The sequence below is a fragment of the Mustela lutreola genome, chromosome 16, assembly GCF_030435805.1.
Source record: "Mustela lutreola isolate mMusLut2 chromosome 16, mMusLut2.pri, whole genome shotgun sequence".
NCBI classification, from domain to species: domain Eukaryota; kingdom Metazoa; phylum Chordata; class Mammalia; order Carnivora; family Mustelidae; genus Mustela; species Mustela lutreola.
In genome coordinates, this window is record NC_081305.1 from 54,226,856 (window position 1) to 54,247,613 (window position 20,758).

The following is a 20,758-nucleotide window of genomic DNA, read 5'->3' on the forward strand; positions in this document are numbered from 1 at the left end:
GGTGATTTCAGGCTGGCTCAGCAACATAGCGACCCGGGTTGGCATATTGTCTTATGTGGCAATATGGCTGCTAGAGCTCCAGACATCACCTCTTCATGCAACTGTATCTGAAGACAAAAGGGAGTAAGGTTCTCTTCCCACACTCCTTCCTTCAACCAGCCTCGTGAGTGAGGAAAGAAATTTCCTGGAAACCCATTAGCAAACTTGCCTTATTGACCCCAAATTAGCCACATCACTGCAAGGGAAGCTGGGAAACCAAACATCTCAGCTTATATCATGGGAGGTGGGTCTTCTAGCAAAGGAGGAATAAACTAATGCATCTGTCTCAGGGAAGAAAAGGATAAAAGTGAGGTATTCTGGTTCAAGATTGGGATGAAAGAGGCCTTTAGGGAAATAGAGCTCTTGGATCTTTTTGGAAAGGTGAAGCCCGGGGTACTGGGTACCTGGGTCCTCTATATCTTTTCTATATCAGACTTTTCATTTCCTTTTTAATCAATGGTAAGAAACCTAACACAAACTGGCTTATACTTTCAGGGGAGTGTATTGCTTATATAAATGAAGGTGGGCATCAGGTAAGCTTTGATCCAGCTACTCAAACAATGTCACCATGGACTCAGTTTCTTTAGACCTTCTTCTCTATACTCTAGTGTTTCTACCATTCTCGGCCTGTACATACTACCTTCCCCACCACTGCTATTCCCACAGACCCAAGATCTTCCATGTAACAGGGAAAAGCAATGGTGCATATCTAGATAGATTTCACATCATTGTGTAATGGGTCAATTTCAAATCTACTTTAAGAGAGAGAGGGTAGAAATGATGCCGAGGAGGCACCACAAAAGACCCTTGGCCCTCCACTCACCCAAATCCTTAATGACCCTGACACTTGCAGGCAGAGACTTTGGAAAAAGGCGTTTATTGGTGTGGTGGTCTCAACACTCCCCATGAGTCGGAACACACGGCCCCCAGGGCCCCCCCACCCCCTCCCTGGTGTCCCTCTCCCACCCCTCCTCAACCCCCTGGACCCTGGGGATGGAAGACAATGTGGGATGGGGCCCACGCCCCCGTCTGAGGTACAGTCACTGCCCCTTGCCCCCCTCCCCCCACCCCTGCTCTGATCTCTTCCTCCCCAAGCTCTGGGTGTGTGGTTTGGGGTGAGTGTTTCTAGCGGGTCTCCCAGGAGTCAGAGCTGGCGACTTGACATCTTGGTCTGGACTGGGGATGTCTGTGATGCCTCTCTCTTCCCCACTCTGTGTAAGTGGTATGCATACTGCATATTCCTCCCATCAGAGCTGAAGTTACAGCCTCTCAGCGCCTCCTCCTGACAAGTTGCCCACTCTCAAGGGAACTATAAGCTGGTCACCAGCTGCAGGACAGCTGGAGCCGGGGGGCTATTGCTGGTCACAGTCGCTGGTATGTGTGTGTCTATTGGAGTGTGTGTGAGGGCGGTCAGGTCAGCCTTTGGGAGGTACAGTTGGTGGAGAGGTCGGGGGTGGTAGACCAGCAAGCCCACACCTGTGGGTGGCTGCAGCAGGCTGAGGGGAGCTAGGGGTGGGGTAGGGCAAAGCACTGAGACAGACAGGTGACCACAGGCACCAGTCTGACAGTTGGATGGAAGCACCGATTGGCCCAGATAGGGCCAGAAAGTCAAGGGAGGGAAGGGGGGGCAGAGAGAGTGGGAAGGTCTCAGGCTGCTGAGCCAGTGACAGGGCCTCGCTCGGGCTGCAGGCAGCTGATGGTGGACAGCAAGGAGGCCCAGAGCCAAGACGGAGCTCTCCCACCTGCTCACAAAGGCTGAATGAAAGCTTGACAGGCAAGTGCGCGACACCCCTCCTCACTCCTAACCGGCCCAGGAGACACACTCTCAACAGAGAGGGGAGGGGGTGCTGTGCGTGCATATACTGGGGACGGGGGAGCCTGGAAATCCTGGAAATCCTCACAGCTTCTGCCACGAAGCCCACATACCTACCTCCAGCCAGAGGTGAGAGGCAGCAGCATTGGGGGCAGTAGGCGTGGGGGTTTTGGGGGAGGGAAGATTGCTGAGCCCCTCCCCCCCACACACATACACACGCGTGCAGGCTCATGCTCACACACATCCACTACATACACACGATCCGGTTGACAGCCTGAGCTAAGAGAGGGGTGTGGGGTGGCCAGGGGTGGGTCACAGTCGGAAACGTGAACGGTGGCGAAAATGGCTGTAGAAAGATGCATAATTTTGCGTTATCCCTCACAGTGATGGGTTCTCTAAAGAGCTTTCCTCCTCTTCCTCCTCCTCCTCCTCTCTTCTTTCTCCTCGGTGGCAGAGAGCTCTTCCGCCCCCTCGAGACCCACGGTGCTTGCTCTCCCTTTCTCTCTCGCTCCTGGCCTCAGGCCCCGCGCAGGGGGAGGCGAGCTGCATTGGGTTCTTCCTACATCCTCCACCACAGCCAGCCCAGGGCGGAGAGGAGGGTCAGGGGCCCCGGGGGCCTCGGGGCTGAGTTTTCCAGGGATCCTGGGCCTGGGGAAGGAGAGAGCGTCACAGGGGTGGCCTGGGAAGGGGAGACCCCGTGTGTGTCTCGCTGTTCCCTGTGTCTGCCCTGTCTCTGAGGGTGTCTTTGAGCCTCCCTCTCTAGGGGCTTTCCTGGGGCTTTTGTTCAGTGTGCCTGCTCTCCCACTCTGATCTGAGTCTCAGCATCTCGCCGAACATGACTTCACTCTGCTGCTCAGTCCCTCTCTCAGCCCCTGTCTTTCTCAGATCTTCACGTCGTGGAGGTCCATCCAGTACAGATACTATCCAGTATGGCTACGAAGCGTCTGGCAGTCAGCGCGCTGGACACGGGACCCTTGGCTTGTCTCCCTAGACTGGCTACGGCCCCCACTTCAATACTTTACTACTACGTTCCCCTTCTCCCGGCTACTGGAGCCAACACCTGCGATTGCCTCGACTCCACTTCCTGCTTCCCTCTGCCTTCGAAACATCTCCAGGCCACAGCGACTTTGCGCCACCGCTCCAGGCCTGGGTTACCGCGGTCGCCCCTTCCCTGGTCCCTTGGCCTCCATCTTGCGCCCCCTACAGGCTATTCCTCAAACAGCAGTCAGTGACTCTTCAGAACCGTCAACCCCTTGGTGAGTCCCTTGCTTAGCAGCCTCCAGGGGCCTCACCCTGCAATAGAATAAAATCCGAAATCCTTTCCATGGCCCATGAGACTTTGCCTCTCCTTCCCTCTTTAGCCTGAGACTCCACGGTGATCACTCTGCCCAGGTCACGCTAGCCTCCTTGCTGTGCCTTTGCGTACCTACAGCTTTCCCTCGACCTGCAAAACTCTTCCCGCAGATCTCCGCGGGGCTGGCTGCTTCTTACCATTCCAGTCTCAGTTCCGACCCCTAGTGGGCCCTCAAGGAATCGACATCCACTGAATGGATGCGTCTCTCGCTCAGTCACGTTGCTTGGGTCTCAGCTTGGGTCACTTTCCCAAGTTCGCGGTCAGTCTGGGGGCAGTCCCGGCCTCGTCCCCCCCCCAGCCCCCCCCCTCCCGATCGGACGCACGCAGGAGGCGCATGGAAGCGCTGGACGTTCCCAGCCGGTTGGCGGCGCGACACGTGTAGTTGCCATAATGCCGGGCGCTCACGTTGGCGAAGAGAAGCATCGAGCGGGTGCGCTCCGTCTGCACCTTCAGGCCCTCGGCTGCACCGCTGATCAGCCTGCCGGGGATCTGGGTCAGGGATTGGGCCATGGGACCCTGGCGTGGGACTCCCTCGGGGTGCAGATCCCACTCCACCCCTCCGACTCTCATCCTCCCCCATTTCTCGGCAGCCCCTCATTCTGCCCCCTACCTCAAAGACCCCTAGCTTCGGGATCTAGCTCCCCATGGGTCCCCGGACCACTCCCACAGGCACCCCTGCCAGGCACCCCTACCCTTCAGGGTCACTGGACTCTCCCAGTGTGTGCCCCCAATCTCTACAGGCTCTCAGACCCTGGTGGACCTCAACCCCAATGGTCTCTGAAGCTTCCTCGCCATATCATGAGCAACGACCCCCAAATTTCCCTGAACAGCTCGAAGAGACAAGGTTCCAAATTCATATTGTGGGGCCCAAGATTTCAGTAAGCTCCCCAAGACCTCCCTGGGGCCCAGAGGACCCCATCCCCTAGAAGCTGGATCCCCAGTTCTCGGGATCTAGGGCTTGGCTACCTTCCCCCTACCCCCACCCCGCAGAGCACGCCAGGGTGCTGTCCTCACAGTCTGTCATCCTTGTACCACTGGAAGTCCGCAGGCGGCACGGCCATGGCTTCACAGCGTAGGAGGGCAGCCCGGCCCAGGGCCGTGCGGGCACTGGTCACATCCGTGATGGTTGGAGGATCTGGCCAGGGGCAAGATTCAGTGAATTCTCCTAGCGAGGTGAGGTCTAAGGGGTTCTGTCCCCATCCCCCTCCTCCCTCCTTTCCAGGCGTCCAGCACTCCCATGCTCCTCCCCAGGGACCCAGGGCCTGCCCCCCTTTCATGAGCAGTGCCAAGGGGGCTCACAGTTGACTGTGACCAGCACACGGCGGCTGTCAGGCGCCGAGTTGACGCCGTTGTGAGTCACGCACTCATATTCCCCGGCCTGGCCTCGCTGGATGTCAGAAATCTCCAGGATCTCGCCCTCCGAGGTGAAGCCGTCTGTTCGGGGAGGGAATGGGAGGGGGCGGGGCCGGACACAAACACTTAACACGGGACAACACGGGCACAACACGGACACACATCAGCGGGGCAGGCACCGCAGGGCCTGGAGTGCCCGGGTCAGTGTGAGCCAGGAGGGGTTTGGGGCAGGGGTGTGGATCCCGGCCTGGGATCTCCTGCTAGGGGTGGGGCAAGGAATGAGGGTCAGGAGCCTGGTAACTAGAACCCAATGGGGAGAGTCCTAGAATTTGGGGATGCAACCGATCCAGGGATCTGGAGTTCACCATTAAGATCATGAGGCTCACAGAACCCAGTTGGGGGGATCCCAGGATTTGGGAGCTCAAAAAGATCCAGAAACTACAGACCAAAAGAGGGGGTGGTCCAGAGTTTTGGGAGCTTATTCTTGGGTTCAGGGAATCAGGATCAAGTAATTGGGATCAGTAATTCAGATATCTCGGGGCTCATGACACATCACCAGGCTTGGAAGACCCTTTGGGACAAAGGGCATCTAGGGATCCAGGATCTCAAGCCCAGGACTGTGGGGCTCAGATGACCTGGTGTGAAAGGATCCAGGATCTGAGACTGAGTTATTGGGTTCTTGGGTCTCGGGGATAGAGTGACTGGCACCTTTGCTCTCTAAAGTCCCAGTGACTGAGGGTCTAGGGATCTGGGGGGTGGGGGTGGAGATCCAGGCACACAAGGTGCTGCATATCACGTTCAGGTACTGTGGGGGCTATGTTTGGGGGGATCCTAGAGTAGTGGTTCTCAGCTCCATCACCAGAATCACCTGAAGGGCTTGTTAAAACAGACTGGTGGTGGTGACGGTGGGTGAGGGAGATTTCTAATTAGGCCTGCAATGGGTCCAGAAGGGGTGTTTCTGGCAAGCTCCCGGTGATGCCGATGCTTCTGATCTGGGGACCACAGTCTGAGAATGGCTGGGCTAGAGCATCTGGCAGAGGAGATGTAGTGAAATGACCAGGAGATGGGAACAGAGGCAGGGGCCACTGGTTATAACCTGACTTAGGGTTAGTGGTAGGGACTGAGGACCCAGAATTAAGTTAGCCGGTGGGGAAGAGACCAGGGCTACTGGGGTGGGGACAGGGAGCAGGCTGGGGTCCAGCAAGTGAATTAGAGACAGTGGTTCAGCCCTGCAGGTGCTGAAGGCTCTGAGGCTCTGAGGGCTGCTGGTGACATAACGGGGTCAGTGGGGAAGGGGGAAAGCAGGTCATGACAAGGTTTGGGGGAATGAGGGATGGAAGAAAAGGGGAGTCTGGGAATCTAGCTAGGGATAAGGGGGATCAAGGGGCCCGGACTGCGGAGTAGGGAAAGGGGTTTGGGGCCAGGGTGGGGTCCTCACCTCGGAGCTGCCTCCAGGTGACTGTGGGCTCCGGCCGTCCCACGGCCAGGCAAAGCAGGTTCACACTGCCCCCCTCGTTCACTGTCACAGGCGAGGAGATGTTCACGATGCGGGCAGGAACTGCAGGCCAGAAGGGGAGAGGTCAGTGAGAGGCCGAATATGGCCTCCAAGGACCCAAGAGCCCTGGCCCCCAGCCCCTCCTCCCTTATACCCAGGGGATCAGCCAACATTCTCTCTATCTTTCTGAGAATTCCTCTGTGTTTCTCCCTTGACTCTTGGGTCTGGCTCCTTGTCTAACTGCTGGTCTCTCTTTCCTGTTCGTTTGCAGTCTCTGTCTCTCTGTCTCTCTCTGTCCCTCTTCATCCCAACTTGGTTTCTCTGCCTTCTGGTCGGAACTCCTCCCACCTTATCTCTGTCTATTTTTATTTATTAATTGTTATTATTCTTATTTTAGACAATTTATTTCTATAACAAATACTCATACGGTGCTTCTGGCATGGTAATCCTGTTCTCAGTGTTTTACACAAATTAGCTCATTAAACCTTCACCACCCTGCCACCCCCTGGGGTAGATGTCGCTATAGTCATCAATTCTAACACATATGTCTGTTTCTCCCACCCACTGGAACCTTATTCCAATCAGGAAGGTCTGCCAACATAGAATGCCAGAGTTTAATTGGCGGGGTTATTTCTCTTTTCTTTTTTGGCAGAGCATAAAATAAAGATGCCCCTTCCAGCTGACCATGTCTTGGATCTGATACATGACAGAGTCATCCCATTTTACAGATGAGGAGTCCGAGGCCGCCTGGCTTGCTCAGGGTTCCTCAGCAGCTGGGTGGTCTGGCTTCTGAGTCGGGGCTTGTCATGGGCCCCCTGGGCTGTCTCTGTCTCTGGGTCTCTGTCTTTCCAACTGCTCCCTGTCCTCCTGAGCTCTGTCCCCTGTTGATCTCTCTGTTTCCTGCCCACCTTTCCCTCTGAATTCTGGGGCATCTAGCCACATGGGACCTGCTCTGCACACCCGACTCATTTTCTCCCCCCAATCCCTGCAGCGCTGCCCCATGTCTGGTACCAGCATTGCACCCAGCTGAAGGTCTCAGCTCAGATGTTATGTCTGGGAAGCCGCCTCCTTAGAAAGTCAGCTTCAAAAGGGTAGGGAGAACCCGCCTGGCTCCTTCTCCAACCCTCACGCCTAGAGCACTGCCAGCACATAGTAGGTGCTCAGTAAACAGAGTTGAGGGGAGCCGGTCTTCCCTGAGCACCCCCTCACCCCTGCAGCTCTCCTGCCCTAGAAGCTGTCATGCTGAAAGGTCACTTTCTGGGTGGCTGTCCCTCCTTCCGCTTGGCTGAAATCTGCGAGGGCAGGGTGTGTGTCTGCCTCCCACACCATGTATCCCCAGGATCAGGGATCAGACAATTGGCAAGGATGTGAGGATTCCCTCTCCCTCGTGCCCTCCGTCCCCTCTGCCACCCAAGGCCCAGCCGAGGGCTCACCGTGGACGATGAGGTAGACCTGAGTGGTGTACGGCTGGTGGCGGGTCTGGAAGGAGCAAGTGTAGAGGCCCTCATCGCCGAGCCCCACCTGGGTGATGAGGATGGAGAACTCTTCGGGCGTGTTAATGAGCAGCCGCACCCGCGGGTCACTGGTCCAGCGGTCATTGCCCGCGTACAGGATGTTGGAGCGGTTCAGCCAGGCCACACGGGTCACATGCTCGTCAATGAAGCAGCTTTGGGAGGACAAGGGTGGAGGGTTCTTCTCTCCTCCACCCCAGAAGGCCCTCCAGGTTCTGCCATCGTGGGGGCTCAGAGGTGGGGAGAGGAAGGCTCACTGCATCGCCAGTTCCCACTGAAGCCCTGTGTGGGAGAAGTGACTGGGCCCACTTTACAGGTGGGTAAACTGAGCCTCGAGTTTGAGCCCAAGTGCGCAAAGGAAGGGTAGCTGATGGTTACTGAGTGAATGTTGTGTGCTAGAGACTGGAAAAGTATCTGGAGCACTCTGGGAGAGACAGGCAGAGATGCAGAGATGAGGAATGGAGACCCAGGGAGAGGGGGATAGAGACCCAGAGCAAGGGCAGACCTAGCGTAGGGAGCAGCACTGAGCGGGGGGAATAAGCCTGGCTCCCATCTGTTAATTGGTCACTGTGTGCTGTGCTCTCCGAACTTGGAATGTGTGTACAAAATCTTGAATCCCTGTGGCAGCCCTCATAGTGGTTATCATCCCTCCACCCATTTCACGGATGGGGACACCCAGGCCCAGGCACAGAACCAGGCCCAGTGTCATGCCCCTAACCACCTCTCCTGACTGACAGGGGCCAGGCTGTCCGTGCAAGTCAGGATTGTCTTCTGAGGAAGGCAACAGAGCGGGACTGGGTGATTTCAGAGTCCCTGAGATCAGAGGTACCTGAGGGTGGCGTTGTCACCTTCGCACACTGTGTAGTTGTCCGCGGGAGAGCTGAACTCCAGGCTCTGGGACAGCAGCCCTGTGGACAGGAAGGGCAGCTCAGCGGGGACTGGACACGTCTGGACACCCGCAGACATTTCCCACACCCCGTGGCAAACGCAGTCATCGATGTTTCCAGAGACGTGCTGCAGACGCACTCGGAGCAAACATACGCAGCCTGTCCCTTTCCGCAAGCTCGCGCTGACTCAGACAGACTGGGATACACAGGCCTACATGCCTCCAAAGACACTGAGACCACATCCTAATCACGGCACACAGACACACGCGTGCACACACACATATACATATTCACAGAGGTCATGCCCAGAGGCACACCCATATACGTACGCAGATACACAATCGCATAAATGTGTATGCAGACATGCACACACGTGTCCACACGGTTGCTCACATATTCACAGTGTACACACACACACACGCTCAAAGTTCAAGGACACACGGAGCCATATATAGACTCACACAGGTGCACATACAGACACACAGATGTACACGTACACAGGCACCGACACATTCAGGCTCATGGCGCACACACACACAGATCCATGTACACATAGCAATTCAGAAACACAGGGAAATACACAGTCACCCACATGTGTACACAGACCTACGGACACAGAAATGCGGACACATGCTCCCCAACACAGGCGCGTGCATGTCTCCACTCAGACACGCTGCTATCGCGGATGCACAGATTCGCCCTTGGGCCCTGTGTACAGCCACAAGGACGCAACTCAGACACACCCGCCTGCCCGTGCTTGCGGGGCACACCTGCAGGCACACACCCACGCCAGCCCGCACCCTCCAGCGCAGCTCATGGGCACCATCGCCCAGCAGAGCCCACACCCCCATCTATTCATGTCTGTGGACCGTGGCCAGTGGGCTGGACCAGGGCCAGGGAGTGGGGGCTGGGCACACAGAGGCGGAGGCGGATGGAGCCGCACAGGGGTGGGGAGAGGCTGGATGACCTTGGATGCCTGGGGAAGGAGGGCTCAGCATGGGGCTGCCCTGCCCCCGCCCTCGCATGAGGAGCTAATTAATCTAATGAATTAATTGCCCATGCAGCCCCAATGACTCCCATGGGCCCCATCAGCAGCCCCTCAGGACTGGGCTGGGGCAGAGCCAGTGTGGAGGGCTCCCCAGGTCCTGGGGTTTGGGGTGGGCCCTGCAGCCCCGCCCCGTGGCCAGAGTCACTTCTGGATGCAGGGAAGGGGCCTGCCTGCACCCGAGCTGTGCAGAGTGGACACGGCCACACAGCCATGGTAACAGCAGGAGACGGCCAGCAGACAGACACGCACAGAGACAGACACATCGCCGGGGCCCAGGGAAGACACGCAGAACCCAGGCTGGGCCAGGAAACAGTCTCACACTCCAACATCCAGAGGGCAATGGGGCCTGCTCGGGGGCCCCGTGTACACACACTCCTGCTGACACACAGCCCAGGACCCATGCCCAGCAGAAGGTCAGCCCACTGTACACAGATAGACCCACACCGTCGCACTGACACCAACAGCCCCACACGCAGGTGGGGGCTGTCTACATGCAACTGGTTACAGCCCCATCTGGGGGCCATTGCTGGCTCTCTCTCTCTCTCCCTCTCTCTCTCACACACACACACATACACACTAGCCTCATTAGTCACGCTGACACTACCAGCCGAAGGGCCATGCTCACCACCCCCCACCCCTGCACTCTGGAAAGTCGTGCAGAAAGCTACAGTGTGCGAGGAAACGGTTACCCTGTCACAGCCTCTCAAATACAAAGGAGCCACCCTGGGCCAAGAATCGGGTGCAGGCAGTCACGCTGTCACCGACGATCAGATCACACACACACACACACCTCCCACACACACACACACATGCCACGGGACCTGTCATACTCCTGCTCACACACTCACAGACCTGGGCTTCTCCACTTTGGCCCCACTGACGTTTGAGGACAGGTGCTTCTCCCCTTTAGGGAATGTCTTGTCCCCACCAGGGACTGTAGGGGCTCCATACCGCTATCCCTGGGATCTACCCACTGGATGCCAGTAGCTGCCCCCCTTCACAGTGGTGACGATCACAACTGCTCTGGACATTGCTCGATGATGCCCCATAGGGGACAAAATCCCCCCTCCTCCTCCGGTGACAGCCACTGTCCAAGGTTACAGGAGGCCTGGTCGTGAAGACGGAGCTGTCCAAGGTCCCCCAGGCTTCAGGGGCCCAGGGCTCCCGAGCTAAGTCCTGGGCTACACCAGCTGCTGCTGGCGAGAGCAAGGCCCGCAGACACAGGCGGACCTCAATCCTATGTCCTGGCAGACGGAAACAGACACACACTCCTTCCAGAGAGATCTTCCTAACACTCAGAGCTGCCTCCGCTTCTCCCGTGGCTCCCTCCTGCCCCCAGGACAAAACTCAGCCCCCCTCAACTTGGGTCCGAGACCCTGGAGTCACTCTCCTGCTTTGTCTCCCTGGGTGTGTGACCCAGGTCCACATTCCCCACTTTTCTCCTGGTCCCTCTGTCCCACCGCTTATGACAAAAATGCTTCTCCTTCTCCAAGGGTCTCTTATAATGACGCCTCTCCTAGGAGAGACAGCTCCCAGGGGACCCTGGATCCGAGTCATCTGCTTCTCCCACCTGCTCCTGCAGGGCAGAGCCTGGCTCAGACCATCTGTATCCCCAGCACGCCCAGCTCCAGGCTCAGCTGAGGGCAGTCCCAGGAGGTAAGAGATGAAGGAATCCATGTCTCAGACAGGTCTTGGATTTTTGGTCCCTGTGTCATGAATCTGCATGCCTGTCTCACACAATTCCCAGATTCCAGAATCAGGACCCTCCTCCCTGCTGTGTGACCTTGGGTAAGTCCTTGCTCTTTCCTGGGCTTCGGTAAGTGGAAGTAGGGGTTGGGTTAGTCATTCCATACCCACTCAGTCCCTGAGCACTGCTCTTCCCTCTGTCTCGGTCCTTTTCACCCCGGATCCTGTCTGAGCATGTGTCCTTCAACAGATGGGAGCCCCTCAGGGAGAGGCCTGGGTCTGACCCACCTCCAGGGTTCCAGCATTGCTGGCTCTGGGCCTGGCCCACAGGAGGCCTCAAAAGATGTTTAGTGTAAAAATAAATAAGCCAGTGCACATGAGATCCACTCTGTAGGAATTCTGCTTAGAAAACTCTCCCTTAATTCTGGGAAGCCCTCCTTACCCCCTCTAAGCCTGGTCTGTATTCCCACAGTGCCTGGACTACCTCCATTAAAGCTCATATCACACCATGGTGGCCATCTGTTGTCTGTTTCCCCCTTCAGACTAGAAGTTTCTTGAGGGCAGAGCCTGGGTTTAACTCAGGTCTGTATCCTCAGCATCTCCCAGCATATGGCCTGACCCTGGAAGGCCTTGGGAAATACCTATTGAAAGAGTAAATGTAAAGAGATACGTACAGCATGTGTCTCCAACTCTTGAACTGCTATTCATCCTTCAAGACCCAAACTCAAATGCCCCCTCCTCCAGGAGGGCCTCCCTGACTGCTCAAGACAGAGAATCTCAACCCTTTCTACTGGATACCCTCTAACTCAGCTGGGACAGTGTTCAGGGGTGCCTGCCCAGCCCGAATCTTGGCTGTGTCCCCCAGAGCTGGGTTTAGCCCAGAACAGGGAAGTGTTTGTAGGAAGAATGAATGGTCCTGAGAGACTGGATAAGAAAGCCGGGAGGAATCTGTGCTAAGACAACAAATGTCTGCCCCACCATTTCCTGGCTGGGTGAGCCCTAGACAGTCTCAGCCTCAGTTTCCCCCATCTATAAAAAGGAAAAAAAAAAAAAAACCAACAGTCATTCCCTCTAAGGGTTTTGTGGGGCATTCCATGAGAACATGCAAGCAAAATGTTTAGCTCAGCGCTTAGCATGCAGGAATGGTCCACTAAATGCTAACTGTTCTTAACAGCACCTTCTTTTTTAAGAAACATCTATTGCTATCTGGGGTTCGGTGTCAGTCCCCCGGGGGTGGGGGTGGGGGACCCGTTGCTCTATGCCCTGCACCCACCAGAGTTGAGTCGGCGACTCATGTCTGGTTGCCCTGTCAGCATCTGCTCTGACACCACCATGCCAGCATAACCAGGCCACTGAAAGAACAGACTGGGTACCCGGGCTGCCGGGGTTCGAGCCCCCTCACCGCCAGTTACTTGCACAAATTCCTTCACCTCCCCGGGACTCAAGTTTCCCCCTGTGTAAGTAGGGATGATAATTGTGCCTCCTGCATGGTGTTGCGGGTGGTGGGGAGGATGACAAGAGGTCACCCAAGCAACAGGTTCAATGCAGAGCCTGCTAGCTGAGTGCCTGCCCACAGCCCCCACGTGTGCTGGCTGATGGGATGGTGGTGCGACAGGTGCCCCAGCTGGTCTGGGGGGCCAGTGGTGACTGGAAGGACCCACTCGGGTCCATGCCAGTCTGCACTAGTAGCCTTCATACCCCTTGATAAGTCAAGCGATGAAGGTCACATGTAGGTAAGTTTCCTCCCCTTAAGTGAGAAAGAGATTTCTAACAGATGGAGGGCCTCTGGTTGGAGATAAGCACCTCCTGCTACCCCTCAAAGGGGGAACTTTGGTGAAGCTGGGACTCTCCAGTGGGGGGAAGCTTGGATTCCACAGTTCTGGAACCCACCAATGGGAAGCCAAGGCCCACAAGGGTGGGTGACTTGTGGCGGTCACTCAGGGAGCTGTGGCAGAAGTGAGGCTGGACTCAGGGAGCGGTGGGGGATGCATTGGGAGGGGGTGTGGCTCTGGCAGAGAAGAGCTGGGGAGAAGGGGCTGCCACCCCCAGATCCCCCTTCCTCTCTGCTGACCTCCAAGTGTAGGGGCCTTCCCAGGACAGATGTCTGGACTCCCTGAGCCAAGAACCCTGGAACTATCCATTATATAATGGCTGCTCCTTTCTGCTGGTTCCCCCCTCAGGACCTTTGCCTCCACTGTTCCCTTGGGATCTTTTAAAGGCTGACTTCTCTCCTTTCCTTCTGAACTCTGCTCCCTGCAGCTCAGACAGGGCTCTCTCAACCACCAGAGCTCCCATGGTCGTCCCTGAAATCACTCTTAATTTCTTTACACTACCCTTCGTCACTCTCTGAGATTACCTGTTTACTTATTTGCTTGTTTTTCTTGTTTCTAGGTTTTGATCTCTCTCCATCCCACTAAGATTGAGGGCTCCTTGACTTCATTTGGCTTGCTCACTGTCGCGTATATACACATCCCCAGTGCCCAGAACAGAGACTCTGTGCTCAAATATCCAGTCCGGACAGACCAGGTGCTCAGAGGAACATGGACAGTGGCCAGCATGCCCTGTTCTGCCTGCCCCACTCCGTCCAGCACCCCTCACCGGCTAGAAGTGAATATATGTATGTGTGAGTGTGAGTGTTGGCACAAAGAATTTAGAAAAGAAACTAAAGATAGAACCATATCTCTGGATGCCGGGGAGCTTAAGTTAAGTGGGGGGGGGGGGGGGGGAAAGCCAGTTGCGGAGAAATGGGCTTATTTTGTTTCTGTCTCAGGGAAAGCATCAGCCAACAAACCAACACCTTACATGTGTTCAACTCTGCGTGTCTGACTTTGAGTGAGGGAAGCCGTGACCTGGGCTTTCTCAAGAGAGTGCAGGGAGTGCATGTTGGAGGGGCGGGGCCAGGACAAGGTGGGGTTTGCTCTAATACATACTTGTAGAGGATGTATGTGTGTGCTCACTTGCATGCATTCCTTCTGGAATGTGAAAAAGAGCAAATGAATCGGTGAGGAGAGGAAATGCAATTTTGTGTATGCCCCCCCACACCCAGCTTTTTCTCAGAGAGCCCCAGCTGTCAGTGGGTGGGGCTGCTTGCTGCCACTTAGATCTGTCTCAGACCAACCCCCAATGCCTCTTGCCCTAGTCTCTGATGGGGAACCCAAGGCCTGGCAGTGGGAGAGGACTTGGTCCTAGGTCACAGACCGCCTCCTGGCTCCAAGAAGCTCCCAGCCCAGGATGTGTGTACAACAGCAATTTCTGGGATCTGGAAGATTCAAAGTAGAAAATGGGAAGTTATCTTGAGACTGAAGGAAAAGAAGGGGTGGTGAAGGGAGGAGGGGAAGAAGGATGGGGGTCACGAGGTTATGAGGAACATGGAAAGAAGGAGAAGACAAGGGACAAGGAAAGGACAAGGACAAAAAATGGGAGGTGTCAGGGACCAAGATGGGACGTGATTTTCCAGGAGTGAAACGATCGAAGAATAAGGGGGCCAGGACGAGACAGGTGCGTGTGTGTGACGATGAGAAGCAGGGCCCAAGGCAGGGAGGGCAGATGTGAAATTGTACTGAGGACGGCAGGGATGGAGAGACAGAGACCCAGAGACAGAGACAAGCGGGATATCCCCCAGAGTTAGGGAGCCTCTGGAAATGACCTAAAGAGACGAGTGACAGAGGCAGAGAGACACAGACAGACAGAGCGTCAGACGGTGATTCAGACAGGTCAGGCTGGAGGAACATTGGAACCTGCTCCAACCCACTGAGGCTCCAGTCAGCTGAGGCCCTCGGGCTGGGGGGTCCTGCGCACTGGGCTCTGTTTGTGTGACTGTGGGTGTCTGCAGGCGCAGCTCTGGGTCAGACCGGTGACGGGTGTTTATGTGTCTGTGCGAGACCTGGTCTGTGTGGGTGGGAGACTGAGAGTGGCTGCCTCCTTGAGACTGTTGAGGTCTCTAGGTTGTCCCTGACTGTGTGTCCCTGACTGTGATCCTTGGTTCAAGGCAGGGCCTGGGGGAATCCTCCAGAAGCTCTGAGTTAACCCTGATCCCTGCCTCCCACCTTCTTGCTCTTGCCTCCTCTCTCCAGGGGGCACATCCTGGACCATCCCTGGCTGCCAACCCACTGGGGAGCCACAGGGTCCCAGCAGCCATCCACATCCGCTCTCCAAAGACTGCCCAGCTCGCCCCTCCCCACTCCACACACCAACCCCCAGCCCCACTCCTCCCCACTCTCAGCAGGGCTGAGATTAACCCATTGACCCCAGGTTAACCCTTTCCTTCCCTCCCTTCCCAATCTGCCCCTCTCATCCTCAGTCCAGCCTCTGAACCCTGCTACTCAGCCAGAGCTTCCTGCGTCTGAGTCCCCAGCCCAGCACCCCCAACTTCCTGGATCACCAGCTCCATTCCCCTACATAACTGCAACCTCCCAAACGCGGGCACTTTCTCCCCACCTCGATGACCCAGCTGGGAGGCCAGAGCCCCTCTTCTTTTCCTGGCCCTGGGAAGGAGGTCTGTGGATACCCCTGCCGCCTTCTTTTACAGACCCTGGGAAGACACCATCCCCCCACCTTTGCCCAGAAACGCCCACCCCAGCCCTCAGGCCAGGACCCCCTCAGGGACTGTCTTCACTCAGAGATGAAAACCCCCGACGGGGCATCCCCTTCCCCTCCACACCCCAACTCAGTTCAGAGAGCCTGCCCAAGCACTTTAGCGTTTGATCCCTCTCCCTGATCCGGAGCCGCAGACTCCCGCCCCCAGGCCGGGATCAGGTGTCCGCGACCCTCTCGCCTGCCGGGAGAAGCCGACCTCCGCCCCTAGGCCCAGGCTTCAGCCCCGGGACGCGGAACCCTGCCCCCGGGGCACAAATCCGGGCGTCCCCTTCCCAGCCAGGGGGTGCAGCCCCCGCCCCCGGACCCAGACCTCAGCGTTCGGGGGGCCTCCCCTTCCCCGCCTGGGATGCAGCCCCCCACCCCCAATCCCCGCTCGGGACCCCGGCTCCCGGCCGAGCCCCCCCGCCCCCGACGCTGCGGTACCTCGGCTGATGACGGCCAGGCCGGCCAGGGCGGCGGCGGCGAGAAGCCGGAGCCGGGCCCCGGGCGCAGGGGGGGGCATCGCGGCAGCGGCGGCGCGAAGGGGGAGGGGAAAGGGGGGGCCGGTCCGGGGCGCGCGAGGCCGGGGGGAGAGGGGGAGGGGGAGGGGGACCCCGCCTGCGGCTGCACCGGCCCGGGGGGCGGCGGGGGCGGGGGGAGGGGGCTGGGGGGGCGCGACGAGGCGGCCGGAGCTGCTGCAGACCCGGGGAGGGGGGCGGTGCTGACGGGCAGGAAGGCCGACCAATCAGGGGAGGCGGGGGGCCGGGGAGGCGGGGCCGAGGGGGGGTTGCTTGTTGGAGGGAGAGGCCTTTGTTACTGCGGCCCGGCCCCTACCCCCTCCCGCCCCGGGCGTCCCCACGTCTTCCCATCTCGAATCCCCAGAACCCCGGGTCGGGGACTCTTCTTGAGCCCACCTCCTTTCTGCTTCAGGTCCTTATATCATCCTCCCTCAGACCCAGGAGTCTGGTCCCCAAGCCCCTCCTCCCACAGACCCAGGAGTTTGGGACCCCAGCCCCTCCTCCCTCAGACCCAAGAGTCCGGGTCCCCAGCCCCTCTTTCTTTAGACCCTGGAGTCCAGACCCCCAGCCCCTCCTCCCTCAGACTCGGGAGTCCAGTCCCAGCTCCTCCTCCCTCAGACCCGGGAGTCCAGGCCCCCAGCCCCTCTTCTCTCAGACCCAGGATTCTAGGATCCCAGTTCCTTTTCTTGTGGGCACAGTTCTTCTTGTGGGACACGGTTCAGTTTCTCTACTTTCAGGAATAACATTGACTTTTGGGGTAAAATTCCCTTTTCTCTCTTTACTCCAGTCCTCCTCCTCAGCATAACAGAGGGAATTGGGGAAGGAGTGGGGACCTGGTCGTGGGAGTGGGGAGGAGATGGTAAGGTGCAGAAAATCTAGACTCCCCATTCTTTCACTTACTTGGCTGTGTGACCTTAGACAAGTCACATCTCTTCCCAGAACCTCTGTGGCTGCCTTGCAAGAGGGAATAATTTCTATTTCCCAAAGTTATTGAAAACAGAAGAGATCCTGGGGACATAGCTGGCTCTGCCCGGCGTCCCAAAAACCTGTGGTTAGTTCTTTCCTCCTGGTTCCACCAGGCGCACACTTACTAGGTGATGTGGGAAACAGAGGCAGAATAAAGTTTATTAAGTTTCCTTACTGTCTGCAGCCCATTGACAAGTCCTTGAATCAGGCATAGTGACATTCCTCTAGGAACTCAGCTGCCTTGATGTTGATACTTTGCTAAGGGCAAAAGGCAATCTTAGCCCAGCCCCCAGGATCCTGTAAGTTTACTTTAACAAATAAAGATTCCTTTGGAAACTTCCTTTATCTCCACCCCCTCAAGAGACATGCTGACAATCTCTTCCAAGCATATGACCCACCTACATACATCTGAAGGGTCTCATGACCTAGTTTTTATTAAACAATAATAAATAAATGACATTTTCCTAACAATAGCTAACCCCTTTCCGGATCCCGGAAACCTCATTTCCAAAATACCTGGGAGCCTTACACATATCCCTAACTGGCTCCCAAATTGAACGTATATAATGGGCCAGTCCTCATGACCCCAGTGCAGCTCTTTCTGCCCACGGGTCCTGTCCCTGTGCTTTAATAAAACTACTTTTTTTGCACCAAAGATGTCTCAAGAATTCTTTCTTGGCCATCACTTCAAGCCTTAATGTCTTCCCTATGTCACTTAGTAAGGTCCTCCCTCTGGGCCTGCCAGGTGAGGTGTCCCTGTTCCTGTCCCCTGCATTGACCTCTGAAGCAAGATAAGTCTCAGCTTCCACCGTGTCTTGGCAGGTGCAGGCAGGAGTTTCTGAAGTCACCCCACAGGGGCTGTTGTACTGCACAAACACATCACCCCCCCCCCCCCCCCGCAATCCAGGATGTCTGCAAGAGCAGCCTGCTCTGTTTTTAAAATCGGTCTCTACTCTGTCCACCCCTCCCTGTCCTGGGTAATCTCACTGGTCTGAGCTGCCACCATTTCCCCCTGTAGGACTGCTCTGACTACAGCAGCCAGTGTCCTGGTCCACCCTCCACCTTCAGATGCACAACCACTGAACACATAAACCAGCCGATGCCCCTCCCCCACATCAAACATTCACTCAGCTCCAGCTGCTCTGGCTTTCATTCTGTTCCTCAAACAAGCCAAACTTGTGGCAGCCACAGGTGCTTGCACTGGCTGTTCCCTCTGCTGGAATGCTCTTCCTACCACATTGGCACCAAACTCTATCAAGTGTTACCTTTATTTTTTAAAGATTTTATTTCAGGGAGAGAGAGAGAACAAGCAGCAAGAGGAGCAGAGGAAGATGGAGAAGCAGACTCCCAGCTGAGCAGGGAGCCCAATGCTGGGCTAAATTCCAGGATCCTGGGATCATGACCTAAAGGTAGATGCTTAACTGACTGAGTCATCCAGGTACCCCATATCAGATGTCACCTTTAAGAAGACTTTGTCAATCATGCTAACCAAAGTAAACCCCCTCCCAACACAAGAGATGGGATACCTGCTTTATTTTGTCCATTGCTTTTATGATTCCCTTATTTCATGAACTTGCTGTTTATTTTCAGTCATTACCCAACCACAGTACACAACCACTACCTTCAGAATATCTTTGCTAGGGAGGGTCTTCTCTGCTTTTGCTCAGGTCTGCGTCCCCAGAGCCAAACCCAGTGATTGACACATAGAAGGTATTCACTAAATCAGTACTGCAGGGATGAGTTGGATGACTTGTCCTATTTAGGCAGATAAGGGGATGAAGATCCACAGAGAAGAAGAGATCCACCCAAGTTAACCCCACCAGGTGGTACAGGACCCAGGGGGACACTGCAGATGGCTTGCACTGGTTCTGGAGTACTGACTGCTAGATTGCCAGTAATTTTGCAAACTGGATGTTAAACCACTGTTAGTTTGAAACTGGCTGTGAAATGAGTATTTATACCATGGCAACTAGCAAACATTACAAATCAGACCTTTTTTTGGAGGGTCATTTCATCAGTACACCACTGTACAGAATCTGCTGTGGCCCTGGCAAAGATCATTTATTGCTCCCCTTGAACTCAGGACCATCCAAACTTAGGATGAGGATGGGATTCCTCTTCTTGGATTGGCCCATGCCAGGGCTGATGGCAACACGTGTGTGTGTTTACTATGTGCCGGCATCTTTCTGGCACTTTTTTTTTTTTAAAGATTTTATTTATTTGACAGAGAGAGATCACAAGTAGGCAGAGAGGCAGGCAGAGAGAGAGAGAGAGAAAGAGAGAGAGAAAGAAGAAGAAGCAGGCTCCCTGCTTAGCAGAGAGCCCAATGCAGGACTCGATCCCAGGACCCTGAGATCATGAACTGAGCTGAAGGCAGAGGCTTAACCTACTGAGCCACCCAGGCGCCTCTCTGAGCACTTTTTTGATATTAGATCCTTGAAGTTTCATGACATCCTTATAAGGTGTGTTTTGTGTTTTTTTCATGGATGAGGAAATAGAGACATAGAGAACTAATTTCCCAAAGCTTTAGACATGGCTGAAGAGATGTGTCATATGTACATCTGATGATGAACTAGTAGCCAGAATATATAAAGAACTACTACAAATCAACAAGAGACAACTAATTTTTTAAACTTGGCAAAAAGACTTGAACAGGCACTTCACACACACACACACACACACACACACACACAGGGTATCTGCTTATCACAGAAAAAGAATATCCCATCCCTCCCGGACCTGGCACGATGAACAGATAATCATACTACTTCTATTGCCTCTATGCTCCAAAGCCAACCTTTGCTACCTGCTTGTCAAGAATAGGGCTGGAACCTTTAAATAATCTCCCTTTGCAGTGAGTTGGCTGCTAAGCTTTGTCAGTAGAGAGAGCCTGAGGGACACTGCAGAAGGAACAGGGCTTCTCCCTTGTTCTGACTTTTCCCTGGGCTTCCTCTTGCTCTTATCTAGGGTCACCAGTGACACATGAGCTCACTTCCATCAGGTTTCAGTGGTGCCCATGTGGATGGCAGCTCATCAACTTTCAGTGTTTTCCCAACTGATTCCTTCCTGATATGTCCTAGAAGCTGTCTTTCCAGCCTCATCCTGCCAGCACTTGGGAGGGGTATTCTCTGATTGCTCAGCATCTGTGGACCAGCTCTGGTCTGGGCAAGCCAGCCAACTTCCCCACCGTCCAGGGGTCCACAACCACATATCTTACAGTGTGGGCTGCACCTCAGCCTTGGTGGGGAGGTTCCTTTCCAAGTTCATTCCTTCCTTGGGCCTGAATCCTATGGTATTCCCCTACCCCTTTATAGAATATTACCTGTTAAAGTTAATAATTCCTTATATTAAATTTTCCCTGTTCAAATTAAAAAAGAAAATGCTTGGTAGGGCAATTTACTTAATATTTTTGTATCTTCGTTTCAACACCCAAAAAACTGAGGGTAATAATTCCTGCTCCTGGAGTTGCTAGAGCATGAAGGGAGTTTCCTGACATTGGAACAGCACCCATCC

The 20,758-nt window shown here is 55.4% G+C and overlaps 1 protein-coding gene across 1 annotated transcript; it reads right to left on the reverse strand.

The window, feature by feature from the left end:
* Positions 1–917: 917 nt before the first annotated feature.
* Positions 918–16,340, reverse strand: IGLON5 (IgLON family member 5). Its single transcript, XM_059151102.1, has 8 exons — positions 16,206–16,340; positions 8,395–8,473; positions 7,488–7,720; positions 5,998–6,117; positions 4,506–4,640; positions 4,221–4,341; positions 3,530–3,684; positions 918–2,500 (listed from the first exon to the last, which is right to left on the reverse strand). The coding sequence occupies exons 1-8, from the start codon at positions 16,282–16,284 to the stop codon at positions 2,412–2,414; spliced, it is 1,011 nt and encodes a 336-aa protein (XP_059007085.1). The 5' UTR covers positions 16,285–16,340; the 3' UTR covers positions 918–2,411.
* Positions 16,341–20,758: the final 4,418 nt, after the last annotated feature.